General features: G+C 37.6%; 3 protein-coding genes across 21 annotated transcripts in view; 2 read left to right on the top strand and 1 right to left on the bottom strand.

Annotated features, from left to right (window-relative positions):
* Positions 1–17,684, bottom strand: part of TRIM23 (tripartite motif containing 23) — a 37,096-nt gene extending 19,412 nt beyond the window's left edge. Inside the window, exons 1-7 of the mRNA XM_008991997.6 lie at positions 17,558–17,684; positions 11,817–11,979; positions 7,445–7,566; positions 5,606–5,884; positions 5,128–5,310; positions 3,442–3,657; positions 96–230 (exon numbers count right to left, since the gene is read on the bottom strand). Coding sequence (XP_008990245.1) covers positions 96–230; positions 3,442–3,657; positions 5,128–5,310; positions 5,606–5,884; positions 7,445–7,566; positions 11,817–11,979; positions 17,558–17,638 — 1,179 coding nt within the window. The 5' untranslated portion in view covers positions 17,639–17,684. The remainder of the gene's footprint in view (positions 1–95; positions 231–3,441; positions 3,658–5,127; positions 5,311–5,605; positions 5,885–7,444; positions 7,567–11,816; positions 11,980–17,557) is intronic.
* Positions 17,685–18,104: 420 nt separating this feature from the next.
* The window catches only part of TRAPPC13 (trafficking protein particle complex subunit 13), a 54,306-nt gene continuing 47,947 nt past the window's right edge, over positions 18,105–24,463 (top strand). For 11 of the 18 annotated variants that reach the window (XM_078365447.1, XM_054252630.2, XM_078365449.1 and 8 more), the window contains exon 1: positions 18,105–18,439. In XM_078365447.1, the coding sequence (XP_078221573.1) occupies positions 18,394–18,439 (46 nt within the window). In that variant the 5' untranslated portion in view covers positions 18,105–18,393. Of the gene's footprint in view, positions 18,440–19,381; positions 19,542–24,463 lie in introns of those variants that run through there. The other 7 variants (XM_078365446.1, XM_078365438.1, XM_078365437.1 and 4 more) reach the window with 4 other exon arrangements.
* SHLD3 (shieldin complex subunit 3) lies at positions 18,303–24,006 on the top strand. Of its 2 annotated transcripts, none has more exons than XM_078365457.1 (2): positions 18,303–18,439; positions 22,767–24,006. In XM_078365457.1, the coding sequence occupies exon 2, from the start codon at positions 22,887–22,889 to the stop codon at positions 23,637–23,639; it is 753 nt and encodes a 250-aa protein (XP_078221583.1). In that variant the 5' UTR covers positions 18,303–18,439; positions 22,767–22,886; the 3' UTR covers positions 23,640–24,006. The 2 variants fall into 2 exon arrangements, with proteins under 2 accessions (XP_078221583.1, XP_035148176.1); XM_035292285.3 differs by having other exon boundaries at positions 18,308–18,439; positions 22,792–24,006.

Below are 24,463 nucleotides of genomic sequence, written 5' to 3'. Positions count from 1 at the left end.
TTCCTGGTTATCTCTTTAAAGTGATTATCATGAAGTATCAATCAATCATGATTTGTTAGAAAAAAAATACCTAAAAATAAAGCATAGTACATTACCTTTGTAAAAGTGACAGGGATGCTGGCATCCAATTGAATGTGATCTGCAACCTCTGTAAACTGCTGCTGCTGTTTCTGCAATGTTTCCAGTAACCTTGTAATTTCCTGTTTTGCCAAGACAACTCTACAATCATCCTAGAAGAGGCAAAACAATATTTCTTATAAACTTTTTATAAGAAATAAGGAAAAAAGACATATTACCAACTCACAATAAAAGCAGTTTTACACAGTAGTTAAAATTAACCTGAATATAAACTTGACAAGAATAATAATTGGGCATTAATAAGTTAAGGACCTGTCAACAAAAGAATGAATAAATTGTTGCATATTGATAAATGGAACTCTACATACCAGTGAGAATAAACCACAGTTACAAGTGATGATAGAAATTTCTCAAACATAATATAGAATAAAAGAAGACATGGCATGGAGAATTTGCACTGTAAGATTTCATTTAATTACCAAAACAACCATAATTAAGATATACCTTAGAAGTCAGAATAGTGGTTTATCATGGTGGGAAAGGCAGGTAGTGGTCAGAAATGAGTATGAGGGGACTACTGGAGTACTGACAATGTTCTGTTACTTGATCTGGGTGCCAGTTAATGATCAGTCTGAAAATTCAGCCAACTCAATACTTACATACATTTCTGCATCTATGTTCTACTTCTATACAAAGTTTAAAAAATAATTTAAAACATACATGTATTCATTTAAAAAATAAAGAATAAGGTCAAACTCCCTCTAGATCCCCAGGACTGCTCCTCAAAATCAAGAACTTTCCAGTTTCTTGAATATTATTCCAGACTAGCTATACAAATATCAATATAGTCTTTATATGAAAGAGATATCCCAATAATATGCAAGCTCCAAAAGAACAATAGTATTATATGTTTTTGCTCACTGTTGGATACTCATATTAGTTGATGGCAATTTCACTTTCCAGTTGCTCAGAACAAAAACACTGAAGTCATTATTGCTTTACCTTTCCAACATGTCCTACATACAATCTGTTAACAAACCCTATTGAATATCCAGAATCTGGACACTTTTAATCCCCATTAACCAATCCACTATTACCTCTCATCTGGAATTCAACAACAGCTACCTTACTTGAATTCCTTCTTTCCATTTTTGCCTTCTTTCAATCTATTTTAGACACATAGGCCAGAAAAATCCTTTTAACACGTAAGATTAAGTCACTCTTCTATTTAAAACTCCACAATGGTCCTCCTATCCCAATCAGTAAAAGCTGAAGTCCAGCCAGGCATTGTGGCTCACATCTGTAGTCCCAGCACTTTGGGAGGCTAAGGCAGATGAATTGCTTGAGCCCAGGAGTTTTAGACCAGTCTGGGCAACATGGTGAAACTCTATCTCTACGAAAAACAAAAAACTTAGCTGGATGTAGTAGCTTGCCCCTGTAGTCCTGGCTACTCAGAAGGCTGTGTGGGAGGATCACTTGAGCCCAGGAGGCAGAGGGTACAGTGAGATGAGATTCTATCACTGCACTCCAGTCTGGGGGCAAGACCCTGTCCTCAGCTGCCAAAAAACAGTTGAAGTCTTTATAATAGTTCACATGGCCTTCCATACATGTAATTCTCTTATAACCTCTGATTTCACCTCCTATTACTCCCTCCTTCACTTATTTCTACTCCAGTCAAGAGGCCTATTTTCCTGTCCCTTCAGTATAACAGGCATGCTGCCCTAGGGTTTTTGCTATAAACATTCCCTCAACTAGAATGTTCTCCCAGTTAGGCCTTGAGCAAATTCCTTCAACTTTTTACTGAATCTTTGCTCGAATCTCACCTTCTCTCAATAATGCTTATCCTGACTACTTTACTTAATAATGCAATCTGCTGTACAAATACAAACATGTAGTTGTAGAGTTCTTTTTTGATTAGCTCTTACCACTTTCTAATATATGTACAATTTACTTACTTAGATATGGTTATGATTTATTGCCTGTCTTCTTGCTAGAATACTAATTCAATAAGAATATCGCTTTTTGCTAATTTTGTCCATTGATATATTTTAAATACACAGCATATGTTAGATGTTCAACACATATTTGCTAAATGAATAAATTTTCAGCATCCAGTATCATGCCAAGAACTTAGATGATACATGAATTATTTGGAGTGAATGTAAGATTAAATTATATTCTCAAAAATGAAGATCAATTTGTGATGTTCCATTCCTCTGTTCAATTTTCTCTGTAGTGGGAACTTTTAAGAACATTGGTTAGTATTCTGTGGTCATAAAATAGAACAAAACTAATAGATCCATATGAAAAATGAATCCAAGACCTTGATTTTTTTTACATTAACATAGTAAGATAATACTGTATCATTAACAATTATCAGTTAATATGGTTTGGCTCTGTGTCCCCACCCAAATCTCATCTCAAATTGCTCCCTCTTGATAGTACCTTACATGGGACCAGCTAGCAACACAATTACGACTGTAGAGTGCTAGCCCTACTATCACAAAGCAGAGGAAAGAAGAGTAGGTTTGGAGCTGAATATCAACTTGATAAATAGCATATATATCAACTGTTACAATTCAGTGTAGTGGGGACTAAATGATAACCCAAGACTGATAAGGCTATAGACTGGCCACACTCATGTAAGCGTAATCAGATATTTAAGAGAAAAAGTTCTGCAATGGTAAAACGCTTAGCCTTCAATTATTTGAAATCAATACAATTATGACCAATGTATCAGTGAAGATAACACAGACTGCAGCTTTTCTAAAAACTATTATTCCTAGGGCAATAGTTACCCTTATACCTCACACTTATGAAAGCAGATCCAAAACACAAATGGGTAAGGCTGACATTTGTGTCAGAATAACCTTGAATCTCATTTATTTAAAAAGTGAGTCACCTGCAAACTGGGCAACAAATTACTTATGATCTCTCAACCATCACAAAACATGTTTGTTTTAACAGTGACAAATCACTGAATTACAGCAGATATAGGTAGTACATGCTAGAGAGGCACTCAAAAAAAGACCAACAAAGAGAAAGCTTCAAAGAAAAGCAAACATTTAACCTGGACCTTGAAGGAGACAGACGATTTCCACTATTAGAAAAGAGAGACATATATACTCCAAGCAGAAAAAAAAACAGTACATATAGGCTTGGCAAAGAAGAGTAAAAGGGTTCACATGAACAAGAGGACACTGATAATTCCACACTAGTGAAATAAGTCAAGGTTGCAGACCATTCCTAAGCACAGTTACTGCATACAGCAAACACAAAATATTTATTAATAAAATAGACTAATGTATACCTCTAGTAATTATCTACTTAAACTAAGTCCCTAACCACATTTAAACTACCTACCTGCTGCAAAGTCTTTTCACAATGGAGGCAGGCTGCTGAAACCTCAGACAACAAAATAGTCATATCTTCTTGTTGCTGCTTGAGCCAAATCAATTTTTCACGAACATGAGCATCAACAACACTTAGAGCCATTTCTTCTTGACGACACAGAGTTTCATGCAGATCATAAAAATAAGCTCGAATACATGACCGAGCATTCTCTGCAGTCCCTGGTACCTAAGAAAATGAAAATAAAATTTAAGCAACTGTAATGTTAATAAATATTTTACATGTGAAATATTTAAAATTTCAGCCTGGGCAACATGGCAAAACTCTGTCTCGACAAAAAATATAAAAAATTAGCCAGGCATGGTGGCATGTGCCTGTAGTCCCAGCTACTTGGGAGGCTGAAGCAGGAAGACTGATTGAGCCCCAGAAGTCAAGGCTACAGTGAGTCGTTATCACATCACTGCCCTCCAGCCTGGGTGACTGAGCGAGACGTTGTTTAAATACTGTCTATATTAAATTCCAAAATATAAATCTCCATACTAGATCTTTCCCCTAAGGAACACACTTTGGAAATTCAACTGTTTATAAATGACATCTCAAACAAAATGGAATGCCTAATCTCCAGTCTCCCTCATTCCCAAACCTAATTGCCTCTGTCTTAGTAAATGGCAACTCAATCCTTCAGGATGTTGAAGCAAAAAAAAACTGGAGTCATCCTTAACACCTCTCTTTCACAGCCCATTAGTCCCTCAGCAAATTATGCTTACCAAAAATATCTAGAATCTGATCATGCCTCATCACCTCTACTTCTACCAACCTGATCCAAGCTATTATCATCTCTCAACTGATTAGGATAACAGCCTTCTAACTGGTCTAACAGCCTGACCTTCCAAGTTACCTATCCAATCAATATTAACAATTAATCACTTATTCTACTTCTTTAAAAATCTCAAATCCATCTACCTGTGTACACTGTCACTACCCTAGTGTGTTATAGGCCATAAAAATCTCTAGAATTTTAACTAGAAAATTTTAACATCCTAATAGGTCTACCTGCTTCCAATTTTGTTACTCCTCCAATTCATTTGCTACATTTAAAAGCAACCTTTCTTAAGGAAAATCTGATTACATCATTCCTATGTCAATTCTTCAACGGCTCATCACTGTCCTTAAACTGAATTCTGAACTCTTTAACACAGCTGACAAGATCCTGCATGATTTGGCTTTGAATTCTCCACATCCTCTTTTCTTGTCATGTCCCACTCAATACTCAAAGCTCTAATCACAGTGAGCTGCTTTAAGTCTCTACAATATTTCCAATCCTCACTTCCAAACGTTTTAACATATGCTTCCCTTCCTGGGACAACTCATTCCCCATCCTGCTCTTCTCCCTAACTCAATTTCTTCAAATCTCGGTTTAAACATCATTTCTTCTATGAGGCTTTCTCTGACCTCCGTAAATCATTGCCTGTGTTTTGTGATGCCAAAGCACCCTGTATTTCTCCTCCATAAAACACTTACCGCATTTAAAACTATCTCTCTTCCATGAAGTAAGAGTTCCTTGAAGACAGAGACTTTTAAAAAACTTTCTAATGACTGGTGCAATACTGGCAAATTGTAATTGCTCATTAAATACTTAGTAGAAAGTGAAAATATGAAATAAAAAAGAATGAGAAAGTGAAGAAAAAAAATCCATACATGTTCTGTGTGAGCCATTCCGATTCCATCTTCCACGATTTGTTCTCCTCCTTCAATGTGCTGCACAATTCCAACTAATTTTCTGGAATAATCTGAGATTTCCTCTGTGAAGGTCCGTATGCAGTGAGCCATATCCAAAATTGATGCTCGGATCTGATTAGCTTCTGGTTCCAACACTGAATGCTATAAAATGTAACATAATTACAGAAAAGAACTCATAGTATTGACTAATAATATAAAAACTACTTAAATCCCTTTTAATACGAAGCATCAGCCACAAGTGACTTTTATAACACAGAAAAATACTAACTTACTTTTACTTTTCTCTCTTTTCATGCTACCAAACCATTCATCAATTCATTCATCAATTAACCCCTCTTGAATCGCTACTTTTAGCATAAAGAACCAGGTCAGAAAACAAATACTGAGCAGGTAAAGTAGCTACAGTGATTCAATTTATTAATAATTAAATGCATACCTTGTGACCTTGGTGTTTTCCATATTCTTTGCAGACACAGCACATGAGTGGGCTGGTTTGACAACCTTCTTCCAAGCAAACAAATTCAATAGCATGCACTTGGTGCTGAGAGCACATGGTTTTCTCATGAGGTTTATCAGCTAGAGGAACTCGCCTGTGCTTTGCTAATGTTTTTGTAGAATGAGTAACTTGAGAACACTCAGAGCACAAATGCGTTGCACACACAGTGCAATATACAGATGCAAGGTGAGCTTCATCTTCATCACAACGAATGATGCTCTGATAAACAAAAATTAATGCCTTAAAATTGAACCCAATCAGTATAACATGACACATTTTTAAATATAGAATCCCACAATCTTTTTGGCTTAACTGACCAACATTCATATATGAAAATATACTGGCCATGAAGCACAAAGGTCATTCAGTACTCATCTGAGAAGCATTCATCTCTATATGTAAGCAGCTATTTCCAAGAATAACTGACCAATATATGTTATGAATTTAAAGCCAAAAATAAAACTATTCTCATATCTATATTCAGTGCAAAGATCTCTTCCACCAAATCCCTGCACTTTACACAAGAAACTAAACCACTGAGAAGTAAAAAGTCTTCTTTTAAGACAAAAAAAATCTGATATTAAAAATATCCCCATAGCTTTAAATATCAGTTGGCATGATGATGTATAGGAAGGACAGAAGTACAATTGCTATTTAGATAATGTGGGATTATGCATCAGAATTAGCTATAAACTTTAAAAAACATAGTTGTCTGGATTCTAATCTGAGAAATTCTAATTTCAACAGGTCGTGGATGAAGCCTGAAGACTTGTACATATTTTTCTAATTATACGCCTTGTATTTTAATTCCCCACAGGTGAGTCTATTGCACAATCATGACAGAAAACCACTGATTTAAGCAAATAAAAAAAAAAAATAGGCCAGGTGCAGTGGCTCATACCTGTAATCCCAGCACTTTAGGAGGCTGAGGCAGGCAGATCACGAGGTCAAGAGATCAAGACCATCCTGGCCAACATGGTGAAACCCCATCTCTATTAAAAATACAAAAATTAGCTGGGCATGGTGGCACGTGCCTGAAGTCCCAGCTACTCGGGAGGCTGAGGCAGGAGAATGGCTTGAACTGGGGAGGCAGAGATTGCAGCGAGCGGAGATCGTGCCACTGCACTCCAGCCTGGTGACAGAGCCAGACGCCATCTCAAAAAAAAAGAAAAGAAAAAAGGCCAGGCTCAGTGGCTCATTCATATAATTCCAGCACTTTAGAAGGCTGAGGCAGGCAGGTGGGTCAGCTGAGGCTGAGGTAGGTGGATCATTTTATTTTATTTTATTTATTTATTTTTTTTTTTTGAGACGGAGTTTCGCTCTTGTTACCCAGGCTGGAGTGCAATGGCGCGATCTCGGCTCACTGCAACCTCCGCCCCCTGGGTTCAGGCAATTCTCCTGCCTCAGCCTCCTGAGTAGCTGGGATTACAGGCACACGCCACCATGCCCAGCTAATTTTTTGTAATTTTTAGTAGAGACGGGGTTTCACCATGTTGACCAGGATGGTCTCGATCTGCCGACCTCGTGATCCACCCGCCTCGGCCTCCCAAAGTGCTGGGATTACAGGCTTGAGCCACCGCGCCCGGCCTACGGTGGATCATTTTAATACTCCACAGGTGAGTCTATTGCAAATAATGGCAGAAAACCCCTGATTTAAGGGAAAAAAAAAAGGCCAGGCACAGGCACAATAATAAATGAGGTAATATTGTGCTAATAATGGCATACAATAAAAGAAAAATTCATGCTCATAAGAAATATTTCACCAAGTAAAATCAATACCTCTCCAGATATCCCAATGGATTCTTCTGCAGCTCCATACTGACCAATAGGCCCATTCTGCAGTCGTTCCAAAAGCTCCAATAAGGCAAAATTTTTTTTCAATCCCCAAACACCTGAATCTCCTAGAATAAAAACAAAACAAAAAACTAAATCTAACAAAATAGACTATTAACCATTTTACCCCATACCTCAAAAGTAATTTCTAATCATATAGTTCAGTAATCAATGTCTAAATTTTAAAAAAATCAAAATTTTCCCATTTTTTAATACTAAAATAATTGCTTTGTTAAAATACTCTCTTTTAAAAAACAGAAGAATCCCTAAGCCTTTCAAGTAGAAATACACTTTAAAATTCATTATTTTTTGGCCAGTTGCAGCAGTTCATGCCTGTAATCCCAGCACTTTGGGAGGCTGAGGCAGGCAGATCACCTAAGGCCAGGAGTTCAAGACCAGCCAGGTCAACATGGTAAAACCCCATCTATACATTTTTACAAAAATTAGCCAGGTATGATGGCAGATGCCTGTAACCCCAGCCACTCAGGAGGCTGAAGCACGAGAACTACTTAAACCTGGGAGGTAGAGGCTGCAGTTAGCCAAGATCATACCACTGCACTGCAATCTGGGAACAATACTCCGTCTCAAAAAAAGAACTGTAAATACACATAAAAAAATTATGACGGTAAAGGCTGCACAACAATGCGAATGTACTTAATGCCACTAAACTTAAAAATGGTTAAAATGACAAATTTTATGTTATATATATTTTGCCAGTTTAAGAAAATTATTTAGATAGCCTTTACTTTTTTTTTTTTTTTTTTTTCTGAGACAGTCTTTATGTTGCCCAGGCTGGTGTGCACTGGCACGATCTCAGCTTACTGCAATCTCCACCTCCCAGGTTTATGTGATTCTCATGCCTCAGCCTCCCAAGTGGCTGGGACTACAGGTGTGTGCTACCACGCCTGGCTAATTTTTTTTGTATGTTCTGGTAGAGACGGGGTTTGCCATGCTGGCTGGGCTGGTCTCAAACTCATGGCCTCAAGTGATCCACCTGCCTCGGCCTCCCAAAATGCTGGGATTACAGGTGTGAGCCACTGTGCCCAGCCAATTTTTCTATCATTTAATTTTACAAGTCCTATTTTGTCACTGACTTTCACTATATATACTAAAACAAGCATTTGCAAGTACTTTTTGCAGCAACCTACGTTAAGAAATACATTTTATATTGGAACCCAGGACAACATACACACTCTTTCTGAGTCTATGAATAAAAGTCAGATCCTTCAGTAGTAGAAGGAATATTTGTTATGGTAAACTCCTATGCCACAAATACCATCTGACATAGCTGCCACCTAATACATATTCATTAAATGAATAAACATATAAAAGGTTAATGTAGTCATTGCCTGCAGGGCTCCCCTTCCTCTTGGCCCTTAAAAAAAAGCCATTCCACACTATGGTTCTCCCAAAAAAAAACCTAGACTGAACACATCTATCCTCCTCTCTGACTTCTGTGACCTCCTTTCCCAAGTACCATTATACAGACCCCCCCAACCCAGAATTGCTCCCTCAGCCTTGCCCCCAAAAGGCTTTCTGCCTAATTTTTAACACATATTCTAAAACAAGCTGAGTTCTACTTATATAAAGGTTAAGACGTACACTAAGTGACCATTTAAAAATATAGTCTTGACAATTTTCTAAATAACCAGTCATTACATAATGAATATATACAAATAAACTCCTAGCATTACTAGGTAGTGCCTAATATATCACTTAATTCTGTTAAGTGTCAAAACAACTCTACAATTTCAATGGCTTAACACAACAAAAATTTTCTTTTTGCTCATGCAACATCTCAGGGGTTAGGGAAGACAAGACAGACTCTGTTCCCCACTGACCACAGACAGGGACACAGGTTACCAAGTTTCCAACCATCTGGACCACCTCACTGTAGCAGGAAGAAGAATTTACTTCAAAAATCATAAACCTTCTATTATCAACTTCTACTGGAAGCTAACACCTCACTTCTGCTCAAATTTCACTGATCAATGAACATCACTCAGTGATGTGTAAGAGGGCAAGAAAGTGTAATTTCATCATATGAACAGAAGAAAATCAGAAATATTGCTGAATAGTATTAAGAATTACTCATATTCTTCTTGGACTAGAGAAGAATTCTGATTCAGAATTCAGAGAAGTCAAAGAGGAGGACAGATCTACTCAGTCTAGTTCCCTATAATAAATTTATAGTGTAGTTAAACATTAAGGATAGTAACTCCTCACATTGTATTACTAATATAGAGAAGGCAAAGTGCTCTTCAAAAAGATAGAAGAGCTGGGTGTTATGGCTCACACCTGTAATCACAGCACTTCGGGAGGCTAAGGTGGGTGGATCACTTGAGGTCAGGAGTTCCAGACTAGCCAGGTCAACATGGTGAAACACCATCTCTATCAAAAATATAAAAATTAGCCAGGTGTGATAGCAGGTGCCTATAATTCCAGCTACTCCGGAGGCTGAGGCAGGAGAATCACTTGAACTCTAGAGGTGGAGTGAGCCGAGACTGCACCATGGCACTCCAGCCTGGGCGACAGAGTGATACTCGGCTTTAAAAAAAAAAAGGGGGGGTTAGCCGGGTGCGGTGGCTCACGCCTGTAATCCCAGCACTTTGGGAGGCCAAGGCAGGTGGATCACGAGGTCAAGAGATCGAGACCATCCTGGTCAACATGGTGAAACCCCGTCTCTACTAAAAATACAAAAATTAGCTGGGCATGGTGGCGTGTGCCTGTAATCCCAGGTACTCAGGAGGCTGCGGCAGGAGAATTGCCTGAACCCAGCAGGCGGAGGTTGCAGTGAGCCGAGATCGCGCCATTGCACTCCAGCCTCGGTAACAAGAGCGAAACTCCATCTCAAAAAAAAAAAAAGATAAAGGGGGGTTAGAAGAAAGGCTCTATCCTCTATTTGCAAAATGTTACTATTTATTTTAGTTTGTTTGTTTGTTTGTTTTTTGGGTTTTTTTTTTGAGATGGAGTTTTGCTCTTGTCACCCAGGCTGGAGTACAGTGGCAGGATCTCAGCTCACTGCAACCTTCACCTCCCAGGTTCAAGCAATTCTCCTGCCTCAGCCTCCCGGGTAGCTGGGATTACAGGCGCCTGCCACCAGGCCCAGCTAATTTTTATATTTTTAGAAGACACGGGGTTTCACCATGTTGGTCAGGCTGGCTTCAAACTCCCGACCTCAGGTGATCCACCCTCCTGAGCCTCACAAAGTGCTGGATTACAGGCGTGAGCCATCACACCTGGCCTAAGTATAGTTTTATTTAAAGAAATAGTATGATATATGCATATCTTACAAAATAAAAGACCAAATAAAAGTACAGAGACTTTCCCAATCCTTATTATTTCTTGGCTACTGGTAAGTTACTGCTATCTATAATAATGCTATCATTATCCTATATTAGTTGTCAGGCAAATAGACATACTATTTATAAACATCAAAGATCACCAAAACCTTGAAAATCCTTTTCTTTCCCAAGAAAATATTTTTAAACCATGTTTCTTAGCATTTTAAAGTCTTCCAGCCTAAAATTACAGGTACTCTTCCTTTTTTTGATGGATAAATTATTTTGAATGTGTTCCCCTTGAAAAATAGTATGAATACATTAAAACAGTCTTAAAAGTGCAACTGACCTGGAAAAAAAAATGGCAACCTTAAACTCTTTTGGAAAAAAACTCCCTTATCAAAAAGAGTAAACTCACAGAACTTATATTTGTAAAAATAATTGTTCAAATGTTAGTAAATACTATTATTTCCAAATCTGGTACCTGAAAATAACTTACTTTGAAATATATTAAGAAAGTTTTAAAAGTATATAGAAAACCACAAAAAAAAAATCCACAAACCCTTCAAACTTATTTTAACAGAAAATAAAGAGTAACGATCACAAGCTACAAACACTTCCGTCTTTGATATTAGTAAATAAAAACATTCTGAGACTCTAATGACTTACCTGTATTTTCATTATTGGCTTATTTATTTTTAAAGAAAATATTGTTTTATTGGGTTAATGGTTTCAGGCAAATGATTCACCCTGTGATGCATATTCTTATTTCATTGAATCAGGATAGCAGGTTTTTCTTAGGTGACTTAAAGCTCTTTACATGTAAGTATTGAATATAAACATCTCAGAAGATAAAATTACTAAGAGTGAGATAGTTTATAGCTTGAAGATTATTAATCTTAACAGAAACTCAGGCTTTCTAAAACTTCCTGGGAATTTTATCATTTTAAAAACCAAGTGAAAGGAAATTGTTTTCTATGACATTTGCATTACATGAACAATTTTCAATCTTAAATCCACACAAATAATTTTCCTACCTAGGTCTGTTACTTGTCGATCAAATGGGCAACGGATTGCTCTTCCATGAAGAGGTAGGCGAGTGAGACAGTCATGACAGACTGTATGGCCACAAAGCAAAAGTCGAGGAACTTTGTCTCCTTGCAAAGAAAAGACGTCTTCACAAACTCCACACTCTAGCACCTAATATTTGAAAAGAAAGGATGCGCTCTTCAAACAATTTTAAAAGCATACATTTTTAAGTATGTAAGAAAACTGACCTAATATATTGAATCAACATTGTTACTTTATTCCTCCATGAAAAAAACTATGTAGGTTGTAAAATCTTAAATCATTTTTAAGTCATTCAATCTGACAGACCCTGCCAAAATTATAATGAAATATCTTTGAAATACTGTTAGAGGCAAAGATGCTGTAAGTTAACATTTTCATTATCTTTTGAAAATTATGATTGACTCATTACATCTGAATCTGTACAAATATATAATTCTACTGAAAGCGGGTTCTTAAGCAATTTCTCTGCAACTACCTAACCTATGAATAATCTCAACAAAATAAACTATCATTAATTTCAACAAAATAATCTAAAAAATGTACAGAGATAATAATTACTCTTGTAAATGATAAAGAACTTATTAAGACTACAAGTAACTTTCAAGTATCTTCTAGTATCTAATTACATCAAACAATATAAAGGCAAAGAAGCAGTCACCTTAAACTTAAATTTCAATTCCTGTTCTCTATCAATAAATATAGCTCTGAATTAGAAACTAGTTTATCTAGTTCTAGTTATAGGCAAATGACTTGCACAAGGCTACACAGTCAGTCAAAAGAAAGGCTATTTATCAGCATATTCTGATTCTCAAGTCCATAAGTTTATGTTTTATAGTCAACACTGTATTTATACCAATAAAGCATTTTCAGCACTTATTTCTAAGTATATTTGTAGTGTTTCCATTTTTGTTAATTTTTTTAAAATGCCTACACTGTACTATTCAATCATACCTCAAACTCTTGTGTCTGCCATTCAAGACCTGCTACAAACTGGTTCTTGTCCTACTGCTTCACTGCCACACTCTTCTGACCCTGTGCTCCAACTATATCCAACAGCTTGTAGTTCTCAGAACATGAAAAACCGTTTCATGTCTCTTCATGCTAACGCTGAGGAAAGGACTACACTTGTCCCTTGGGCCCAACTCTGTGTAAGTGTCTACCATAACATCCTAAGCACTTTAATACCTTTACCAGTTTTTCAGCCTGTTTTTCCCTGTTAGACCAAAGAACCCTCAGAAATAGGATATTTCAAATACCAAGTACCTACTGCTTACATAAAGTCCAGCAAAATAATTTAAAAGCAATTAAGCCCAAGGAAGAAATCAGACTAAATCTACTACGATTTTAAACCTAACTCTGCAATTAACTTGGACTTAGTGCATGAGATGCAAATATCTTTCACCATAAATAAAGTGATAATTCAGAATTGCCTTTCATCTTATTATGCTTCAAAAGAAATTTAAATTTAGTCCTTCAATGTAAATAAGGCTTTGGGAAAAGAAAAATAAATAAAAATAAGAAACATTAACATTGTTCACAGAAAAGAAGATGAAAATTCTTTACATGAAAAGATGTTCAATCTAACTAATAAGAAAAATGCAAATTAAGGCTGGGTACATTGGCTCACACCTGTAATCCCAACACTTTGGGAGGCCAAGGATCAGGAGTTTGAGACCTGCCTGGCCAAGTTCAAGATCAGCCTGGCCAACAAGGTGAAACCCCGTCTCTACTAAAAATACAAAAAAATTAGCTGGGCATGGTGGTGAGGTGCCTGTAATCCCAGTTTACTCAGAAGACTGAGGCAGGCTAATCATTTGAACCTGGGAGGCAGAGGTTGCAGTGAGCCAAGATGGTGCCACTGCACTCCAGCCTGGGTGACAGTGTGACTCAGTCTCAAAGAAAATAAAGAAAAGAAATGCGAACTAAAGTTACATCAAAATACTTTTTTTCAGATTAGATAAAAAATGTTGGTAACACTTGGTTGTGAAGGTGTGGGAAAGGAGACACTCATACATTACTGATTACTGTGAAATGTTCATTGAGCAATATTGCTTCTATGGAGGGCAACTTGTCAATACTTACCAAAAATTTAAATAATTCCGTAATTCCAGTTGCAGGAATTTATCCTACAAGCATATTAGACATGTGTGACAAAATCTGTCTGTTATTCCTTAAAACACCATTTGCATTAGCAAAAAATTGAAAACAAAGTTAATATACATCAATTATCAGCTTGGAAAATGAATTATGGTACTTAATAATACTAAAAAACTACATAGGCTAGTAAGAAAAAGTTTTTCATGTATACACAAAATGATTTCCTATGACTAAAACAAAAAGAAAAATGATAAATAGAATATATTCATTTTTGCATAAAAACAGGGAGAGAGCAAATTTCTTTTATATTGTTGTATAAGCATACTATCTTCCTGGAAGGATATATAGGATACCAGTAACACTGGAACATTGGTTCCCCATGAGAAAGTGACACAGCTGGAGAACAGCTACTCGTGTATAATTCTATCATTATATAGAGAGAGACATACTTCAGTTTATCCTCCATTTTTTTAAAAGGGAAAAGTTTCACATTATCAAATTCATTTAGACCTGGCACTGTAGCTCACACCTGTAATCACAGCACTTGGGACACCAAGACAGGAGGACTGCTTGAGGCCAGGAGTTCAAGACTAGCCTGGGCAACACAGTGAGACAATGTCTCTATAAAAAAATCAAAAACTGAGGTGGGAGGATCACTTGAACCCAGGCGATCAAGGTTGCTATGAGCCATGATCCTGTCACTGCACTCCCACCTGGGTGACAAAGTGAGAACCTGCCTCAAAACAAAAATTTCCAATTAAATATAGAAAAAAATATTCACAATGGAATTTGATATAAAATAAATGCAACACTTAATAAGTGCTATTATACTATAATAAATTTAATTTGTTTATGACAATAAATTCCAAAGGACCATATTAAAATTTTATTTAGTTCATTTAAATCCTGTATTTCTGATCCCATCAGTATACAAGATTTAAAAGGACTTCCTTATGCTGTTATCATATTTTTTAAAAAGTGTTAATAAAATTTCATTGATTAGCAAGCTAAACATAGGTCCAAAACTAAAGTTACCAGACTATTTTGCATCAATTTGGTAAATAATACAGCAATAAATTATTTCCTCAGTATCTATAAATAGGAATTGTGGCTAATATCAAAAAGTCCTAGACAGGAAAAAGCTCTTAATTTTACACTTCACAAAATGCTAAAAGAAAGCTTCAAACTTATTACATGTAAATCAAACTGTGATCAGATTGTTATTTATTATTATTATTATTTTGAGAAAGATTTTCACTCCGTCAGGCTGGAGTGTAGTGGCCTGAGCATAGTTCACTGGAGGCTTGACCTCCTGAGCTCAGGCAATCTTCCTGCCTCAGACTACCAAGTAGCTGGTACCACAGGCATGAGCCACCACACCAGGCTAATTTTTTAAAATTACTATTTGTAGAGGTAAGGTCTCACTATGTTGCCCAGGCTGGTCTTAAACTCCAGAGCTCAAGCAATCTTCCCACCTCGGCATCCCAAAGTGCTGAGATTAAAAATGTGAGCCACTGTGCCCAGATCCAGACTAAATTTCAAAAGGCCTAAGGAGACTCACTAAGCAAAAGAAATTCTGTGATACATTTTTAAATGTCAGTTATTTCATAATATCAGATTTTGCACTTTTTATTTTTCAGATGGAGTCTTGCTCTGTCGCCCAGGCTGGAGTGCAGTGGCATGATCTCAACTCACCACAACCTCCACCTCCCGGGTTCAAGTGATTCTCTTGCCTCAGCCTCCTGAATAGCTGGAATTAACAGATGCGTGCCACAATGCCCAGCTACTTTTTGTATTATTAGTAGAGACAAGGTTTCACCATGTTGGCCAGGCTGGTCTCGAACTCCTGACCTCAAGTGATCTGCCCACTTCGGTCTCCCAAATTGCTTCCCAGGCACTTTGTGCTTTACAGGTGTGTGCCACCGTGCCCAGCCACAATATCAGATTTTTATGTCACTGTTTTCTCTAATGATAAAAACCATGTCATTATCAACTTGTTCACAAGCAAAAGGCCATTTTACAGAGTATGACCATTATATACTTCAACTTTTACCTTCCAATAAATACTTCTTGCTTTTATCTATAAAAATGACAATGAGTTAATTTATGCCACTATACCTATGACAAATTATGGCATGAAGATTTTGTCAAAAAGGACTTTTTAGTTGCACAATTCAGGAATATTTTACATGTTAAGATGAAAACGAACAAGGTGAGACTCTAATGTATCAAATTATGTGCTATAACAAACTGGAGTTACATCAGGTCTTGGTACACTTTTGAGACTGTAAGGTAAACAGGGTAACAAAAAATAGATACTGCAATGATACCCATTCCAATTATGAAATAAAACTTCAAGTTAATTCACAAAGTACTCTGCAAGTATTCTCTACTTAGCAAAAGCACAATTCAATAAATAAAATCTCAATCACACAACATGCCTAATAATGAGGTCTCCTTTGGATATCAGATACCTGCAGAATAACTTTATTAGTACATAAAGGTCGTCTGAATCAACAACCACCAATATTGACTGATACTAAACTGTGGGAAGAAATGTCTCATTTGCTGTTATATAAAACCAACTGAATACTATTAACTGAATAATCATAGGCGTTTATTTTTCAAGATGTTAAAAGAACTTCAGATATTATCTTGTTCAGTAGTTAACCCTGGTTGCACATTTTAAAAACTTCAGGGAATTCCTAAAATATACTAATATCAACCTCATCAGAACTGGAGAAGGACTGCATCAGTAGTGTATTAAAAATCCTCAGTGATCCTACTATGTAGCTAGGAATGAGAATTATCAATCTCTTAGATTAGAGATGCTCCTGAAGGTTACTCTATAAACCAACGAGATCAGTTCTCCCCTCCAGATCTTTCCATGCACACAGTGGAAGGGAAAAATGACTGCCATTGATTTTTTTGTAAATTCATTTTGGAGCATGTATACATGGTAGAATCTAACTTCAAGCCTAAGGAAATTCATAAATTCTATCGTTAATGCTCAGCTATGATGTTGCAGACTTCTGAAACGTGTTAACAGACTGTACTACGAAAAGAGGAGAGGGCAGCTCAACCAATAATAGATTCTGATTACAGACATAGTACAATAGCGAAAAGCATAGACTTTAGAGCCGGTCAACTCTGGGCTCTGTCATACACTGTGTTAACCTAAACCTGGGTTTCCTCCCGGTAAAATGGGAATTAAATCTACTTCACAAGTAGACATTAACAAACTAAAACACCTAACGTAGTACGTTACAATGATGACGGCTCAATTTATAATACTAAGCTAATTAATGCCTGTTGAGTTTAACTAGAAGCAAAGAAACTGGGGAAAGACCTGTCTAGGTCACTGACACTGGCCCGCAAGCTCCTTTTCGCAAATGTCTCGATAATGACATGTCATGAGCAGAAGACCAGGCAATTTCAGGCCGTAGGAGGAAATGGTCGCAGAGGAGAGGACAAGACTTGTAAAACCAAAAGGGGCCCAGAAATCGCGCATCCCACCCATCGAAGCCTGGGCCACGGCGATGCCTCCTGGTCTCCAGGATGAACCGAAGGTAGGCCGATGGTGGAGAACAGAGCACGTAAAGTACCTCACCTTCACTACAGCTGTCCCCCGGCTGCCCTGCCGGCCACTGTCTACTCCCGCTCCAAGCTTGTTTACAAGCAGGGTAGCCATCCTCGTCGGAGCAGCGCCACAGATGCAGCCCTCAGAATCCTCAACTGAGAGGCGGGGTTGAGCTACCTACCCAGAAGCCTCTGCGCACGCCATCGGCGCACAGGCGCAGTAGGACTCGGGGCGCCGCTTAGCCGACTCTTAACACCGCCTGCCGGCAGTCGTGGGGTGTTTCGTTGCACAACCTTGCGCATGGGCACTTTTTTATTTTTCATTACGTAGTCTGCAACTGCTGGAAAAAAGGTTTAAAAAAAAAGGAGAGATAAAACAGAATTAAAGTTCTGGGGTGAAACTCCCGCTCCTGTAATGATTTCTCTCGAATCCTAAACCAGCCAAGGTGTAAACTGGGGGTGGGGGTGTGGCGGGGGCGGGGCATCTCCCTGCCTGCAACAAGATATTTGTATAAACTACAAATCCCAGTATGCCACTCTCATTTTTTTACGCCGGTAACGTTAGCCTTTGGGAGGCCGCCTTTGTTGCCGAGGGGTGGGTTCCTGAAGTCGCTATGTATGACTGCAGATAGAAAGCAAAATATTTTATGTATAGGATAGGTTTCTAAGATAAAAGAGATGTGTTTGGTGAAAAGAAGCCAGTCTGTAAAGGACATAGTAAGAGAATTTAAGGTACCAACACCAGAGAGAAGTTGATTGTGCGTTTGACTCTTGGTCTTCACCAAACGCGAGGTTTTTCCGTTTTCTTCCGGGCCAAGTTGAACCTGTCCAGCCCCCGTAGGCCGTGGGTCAAAAGTGCCGGTCAAAATGGAAGTGAATCCCCCTAAACAGGAGCACCTGCTGGCGCTGAAAGGTAAACTTTTGCGAATCTGAGTCCCCTTTTTCTGTTTTCTTCCCTTCCCTATTTCTCGAAGCCTTTGCCATGTAGGCCTCATCCTTCTTAAACACAGTCAGTGCTCGCCCTCCTGCTCTGTCCCTTGGCGCCAAGCGGAAGGAAGCGATTTCGCCTGGATGCTTTTTAGGTTTAAGGGCCCCTTTATAGAATGAAATAGATAGTTTGTAAATCATTCTTTCTGATCTATGGTGCTTCAGTCACCAGAGTTTAGCCGCAGAAGCTAACATCCCGCCCCTATCGTGGAGATCTCTCTGAACTAGGATGAATTACAGCGGGCATCTAAAGTGCTTTTTCCCCTCTGTCTCTTGTCTCTTCATGTGGCACTGATGAAGTTAACAGGCTTCAGCTTCCTCTGTAAAATTAGTATTGCATGGCAGTAGTGCCAAGAATTTAGCAATACATAGTAATACAACGTGTAACTTAGAGTTATTAAAAACAAACTGCAGTTTACTTCAAAGCACTGCACTGTATGTCGGAAACAGGTCCGAGATCTAAGGTCAACTCTCATTTTTTGTACACGGCCATTTTGAGTAAGTTTGATAATTTAATTAGATCACTATTTAGGAAAAAAAACAGCAAGACAGTTTTGGTTTTTCTTAAGGGTAGTTTTTTTTAATGCCTATTATTTTCTGAAAACCTTTTATTTGAAATCTTCAGTTTTATTTTGTTTTTGTTTTTTTACTACAACAAATGCAGTTTTGTTTCTTGTATGCTCTAATATGGCTTGAAGGAGCTGAGGAAATAAATGCTCAATAAACATTTGGATTCAATTCAGTTGCACTTATGGCATCCATTTTGAGAGATGCCTTAGCCTTCCCATTATGATGTAATCATCAGACATTCTAGAAGCTCATTAGTCTCATTTGTAACATAGAATCATGTAATGATGCCTTAGTTAGCAAGACTGTCTCTTATTGTGGACCTTTGTAATTTTAAGTGATAAAGTGGTGGCACCTGTAAGCTTAACCTGAGCAAATGATCTAGACTAAAATGGATTGTTACTCTTGGAAAAGAGGGAAAAGAAGAAAAGCATGTTTTTTATCTCTCAATCTCACTTCAAGTATGTGGAGTAAATATTAATTCTTATAGTTGAAGCAACTTTTCCAAGATCACATAGCCAGTAAGTGATTGAGGCAGTATTTCAACATAAGACCTGCCTCTTTTCAAGAGTCCATGTTGCCTCCTAATGAATGAAACAGCATTCTCAGAGATAATTCCACTACCAACTACGTGGATGGGAATTTTGAGCAGTTCTATTAGCTGCAAGGTGTAGTTTGTACAAATTAGAAGCTATTAAAAAGTAAAATACCAGTGAAACAGAGACTGCCACTGGGAGTTTTTAGTTTTCTGTTATTCTCTGTTTTCCAAAACAGAGGGTACCTAGGAAGGAATATTTAAGCAGCCTAGGCCAGGTGCAGTGGCTCACACCTGCAATCCCAGCACTTTTGGGGGCCAAGGTGGGCAGATCACTTGAGGTCGGGAGTTTGAGACCAGCCTGGCTAACATGGAGAAAACGTGTCTCTACTAAAAATACAAAAATTAGCCAGGTGTGGTGGCAGACACCTGTAATTCCAGCTACTCAGGAGACTGAGGCAGGAGAATCGGTTGAACATGGGAGGCAGAGGCTGCACTGAGCTGAGATTGCCCCACTGCACTCCAGCCTGGGTGACAGAGTGAGACTCTATCTCAAAAAAAAAATGGCAGCCTAAACGGGCAAATGTTTTAAAATTCACTGATAGTTTCAACTTTATTAAACCTCTTTGGTACCATCTTCTAGTTAACCCATTGTTCCAGCTAATCAAGGATTTTCACACTTCTCTATTTACTGATGTTGGATGCCAAGTGTATCAATTTAAGTGGTCATTTAAGTTCACTTTATATTTTTATATGTAAAATGTTAAAGATAATATCTTGTGCCAAGAGCAGTGGCTCACGCCTGTAACTCCAGCACTTTGGGAGGCTGAGGTGGGCAGATCACCTGAGGTGGGGAGTTCAAAATCAGGATTACCAACATGGAGAAACCCCATCTCTACTAAAAATACAAAGTCAGCTGGGGGTGGTGGGGCATACCTGTAATCCCAGCTGCACAGGAGGCTGAGGCAGGAGAATCGCTTGAACGTGGGAGGCAGAGGCAGCAGTGAGCCGAGATTATGCAATTGCACTCCAGCCAGAGCAACAGAGCAAAAACTCCGTCTCAAAAAATATATATATAGATAATGTCTTGTTATTCTTGGTTGGGCGAGGTGGCTGATCACTTGAGATCAGGAGTTTGAGACCAGCCTGGCCAACATGGTGAAACCCCATCTCTACTGAAAATACCAAAATTAGCCAGCATGGTGGTGCACACCAGTGGTCCTAGCTACTCGGAGGGCTGAGGCACAAGAATCACTTGAGCCTGGGAGGTGAAAGTTGCCATGAGCCGAGATCATACCACTGCAGTCCAGCTTGGGTGACAGAGCAAGACTGTCTCAAAATTTTAAAAAATCATCTCTTCAGTATAACACTGATTGAGTTCAGATAAGAGATTTTCTTAATGCCATTTCACATTTTACAATGTGAAAGTATAAGGAACGGAAAAAAAACATTAGTGCATTATTAATTCTTGAAGGAATACGTGATAACATTTAGATCCATATTTAAAATAATGGATGTTAAAGATCACATTTATGAATTTGAGAGTTGTCACATCTGTTAGTGGACAGTAACAGTAAGTAAAAAGAATCATGGAATTAGTTACTTCTTCTTACTCTTGAGAGTCAGACAGTGATTCTGTTGTGACATCATGACAGGAGTCCATACTCATGGTTATCCTAGCAATGGGAGAACCCTCATCAAGTAATTCTTTAATGATTTTTGGGGAGAAGGAATTCAACCCATTTTTTTCTGCAATTGTTAGGATGTGAAAAAGCCTGTTCTGTTGCCCTTACAACTTTGGGCCTGGTTAGGAAGCCTAACTTGCAGATATTGGAAGGCTCCATTCTTGACCCCATGTACCATATGCTGGAATTTATTATCAGTAACTTAATGTGGCGCAACTTGAGGACTTCTGTGCTCTAAGAGAAAAAAATAGGAGTCTAGACTTCTTGTTTTCCTCCAAACTGGAATACAAAAGCCATGGTATTAGGGTCTCCATACTGCTTAATTGCCTGGATTATATGGAGAAGACAGAGTCACAAAACTGGTTCTTGGCCTGGTTAAAATGCAAAGTTAAACCATACTCATGGTTTTAGTTTTTACTACAGAGAATGAAATGATATCATCAAATAATCTATCTATATATTTGTTTGGTGAAATCCATATAATTTGTTGTTGAAACCGAGTCTTGCCCTGTCACCCAGGCTGGAGTGTAATGGCGTGATCTCAACTCAGTGCAACCTCCACCACCTGGGTTCAAGTTGATTCTTTTGCCTCAGCCTCCTGAATAGCTGGGATTACAGGCATGCACCACCACGCCCAGCTAGATTTTTTATCTAGGAAACAGGAGGTTTCACCATGTTGGTCAGACCTGGTCTTGAACAACTGACCTCAGGTGATCCGCCCACCTTAGCCTCCCAAAGTGCTGGGATTACAGACGTGAGCCATTACACCTGGCGAATCCATATAATTTTCAAGGATTAAATGATTAATTTTCTTCCAAACAGGTTAGAATTTTTTTTTCTTTGAGACGAAGTCTTGCTCTGTTGCCCAGGCTGGAGTGCAGTAGCCCAATTTCAGCTCACTGCAACCTTTGGCTCTGATGTTCAAGCTATTCTCCTGCCTCAGCCTTCCTAATAGCTGGGACTACAGGTGTGCACCACCTTGCCCAGCTAATTTTTTTTTTTTTAAGTAGAAATGGGATTTCACCATGTTGGAGTAGAATTTACAGTGATTTCATTGTCCTCAATTAGTTGTCTCAAATTTTCAAATATTACATTTTTTGTTAATTATTTTCATAGGAAAACTATTTTAAGAATCATTTATTTACTCTTTGTTTCTGCTATAGTTTTAAGACTATTAATACTTAATATTAATACTTCCAAGCCCTTTATATCTGTTAAGTTAAACACATTGACTACTAGCATTTTTAGGCCGGAAGTAATTTTATAGGGTATCTAATTCAGAGTCTTTATTTTGGTAAGAGAAAGAGTTTTCAGGTTTGTAGATTACATTCACATTTACCAATAGCACTTTGGTAAACTACCACTTTGGGATTGGTTTTTGGTTTTTGTTTTTCCTTTTCTCCCTGCCTTTTTTTTAGGTAGGGTATCCCTACCGTGTCTTATTGTTTGCAATACTTCCACTTTAGGTCATGTTTCCCTCTGATTTGGCAGGAGAGACAATCTTGCAATAATAAATTAACATTCTAGCTCTGAGGAGTTCAGCTAAGAAATTTTCTCATCACTAAGAGTAATTGGATTACTGCAGAATGACTACAGAAGTAATATTACATTATCGACCATATGAGAGTGATCCCACACAACTGCCAAAAATTGCAGAAAAGGCAATTCAAGACTTTCCTGTTCGTCCGCTATCAAGATTTATACCTTGGTTTCCATATGATGGGTCCAAGCTTCCACTCAGACCTAAAAGATCACCACCTGTGATTTCTGGAGAGGCAGCTGAAGATGTGAAACAGTACTTGACCATTTCAGAACATAATGCTAAATCACACAGTTATGATTGCACAGTAGATCTACTGGAGTTTCAACCTTATTTGAAACAGCAGCGTTTAATCTGGTCACAAACACTGAAGAAACAGACTAATTCTGGAAATCTGGATAAACAATCAGAAAAGGGAAAACAGTACAACAGGAGATCTTGGAGTATTTCCCTTCCCGGCAATAATTGTACCGAAAAGGTTTATCCTTTGTCTAAAAAATTGCAAGACAGTTTAAAGGCACTAAATTTACACTCACTTTATAGAGCAAGATGGACAATAGAAGACACTATTTGTAACAGCCAAACTCTGGAAGACATTTGGACAAAACTCAATCAAATTATTAGACACAATGAACTTCCATCTTGTAATGCTACAATTCAGAGACATCTAGGCCAAATATGGATATTCTGTGATATTATGTATTGTGAATATGTGGGAAGTCTTCTTAAAGGAAGATTAGCTCTTACTGGAAAAATTAATTTATCTGTGCATAAATATGGTGTTATTTTTAGTATGTAATGAACTCCACTGATTGTCAACAAGGAAGAATATTCCGAATGAAGTGAATATGGATAGAAATAGATGAAATAAATTTTACAGGCTTTTGAAAATTTTTAATGACTTTTAGAATTTCTAAGTTTGTCAATTAAGTCAATAACTGTCTGAGTTCTACTTATTAGCAGCCTTCTTTTAAATATGATAAATTATTGTTTACACTGAATTTGAAGGTAAAAATGTTCTGTTCCTTTTGTTTTGTTACAAACTGTGATTGAATTAGTCTTATGAATTAAGTTGTATAGTTTGGATTCTGGTGAATCTCTAAGATCTAATTTTACTGTATTTTTCTTTACTCACCTCAAATGTAATTAAAAAAAAAAACTAAAAACAATTCTCTTTGGAATGCTATTTATGTGGCATGAATGTAGTTCAGATTGGGAGACCAGCCTAGATTCATAATAATGTTTCCAAAGATATGTAATAACAATTGATGGGTTGTTTTCAAACAAAGATACAAAATGTATACTTCACCTAATACTATAATGTTTCTTTAAGGCTATAACCTGTTTTGAAGGAAAGTATCAAATGTTGAATAAGGGTCAAGTTATTGTCTATTTCTTCTAATACAGATAATTCAATATTAATGATAGTGCTAATTATTACTTGACTGATTATTGGAGTCATTTTAGGTTCCCCATAAGCATAATCTTATAATTGGATTTACATATCACCTCATAAAAATACTCAAAGGGATTAAAACAATAAAAGTGTTATGCAAACATATAAGCTTGTATTTGTTTAACATATTTAAATGCCTACCTTGCACTAGGTGTTAGGATATACCA

Source organism: Callithrix jacchus, chromosome 2 (genome assembly GCF_049354715.1).
Source record: "Callithrix jacchus isolate 240 chromosome 2, calJac240_pri, whole genome shotgun sequence".
NCBI classification, from domain to species: domain Eukaryota; kingdom Metazoa; phylum Chordata; class Mammalia; order Primates; family Cebidae; genus Callithrix; species Callithrix jacchus.
The sequence above is the reverse complement of the archived record's forward strand: the minus strand, read 5'-3'. Positions and strand labels throughout refer to the sequence as shown.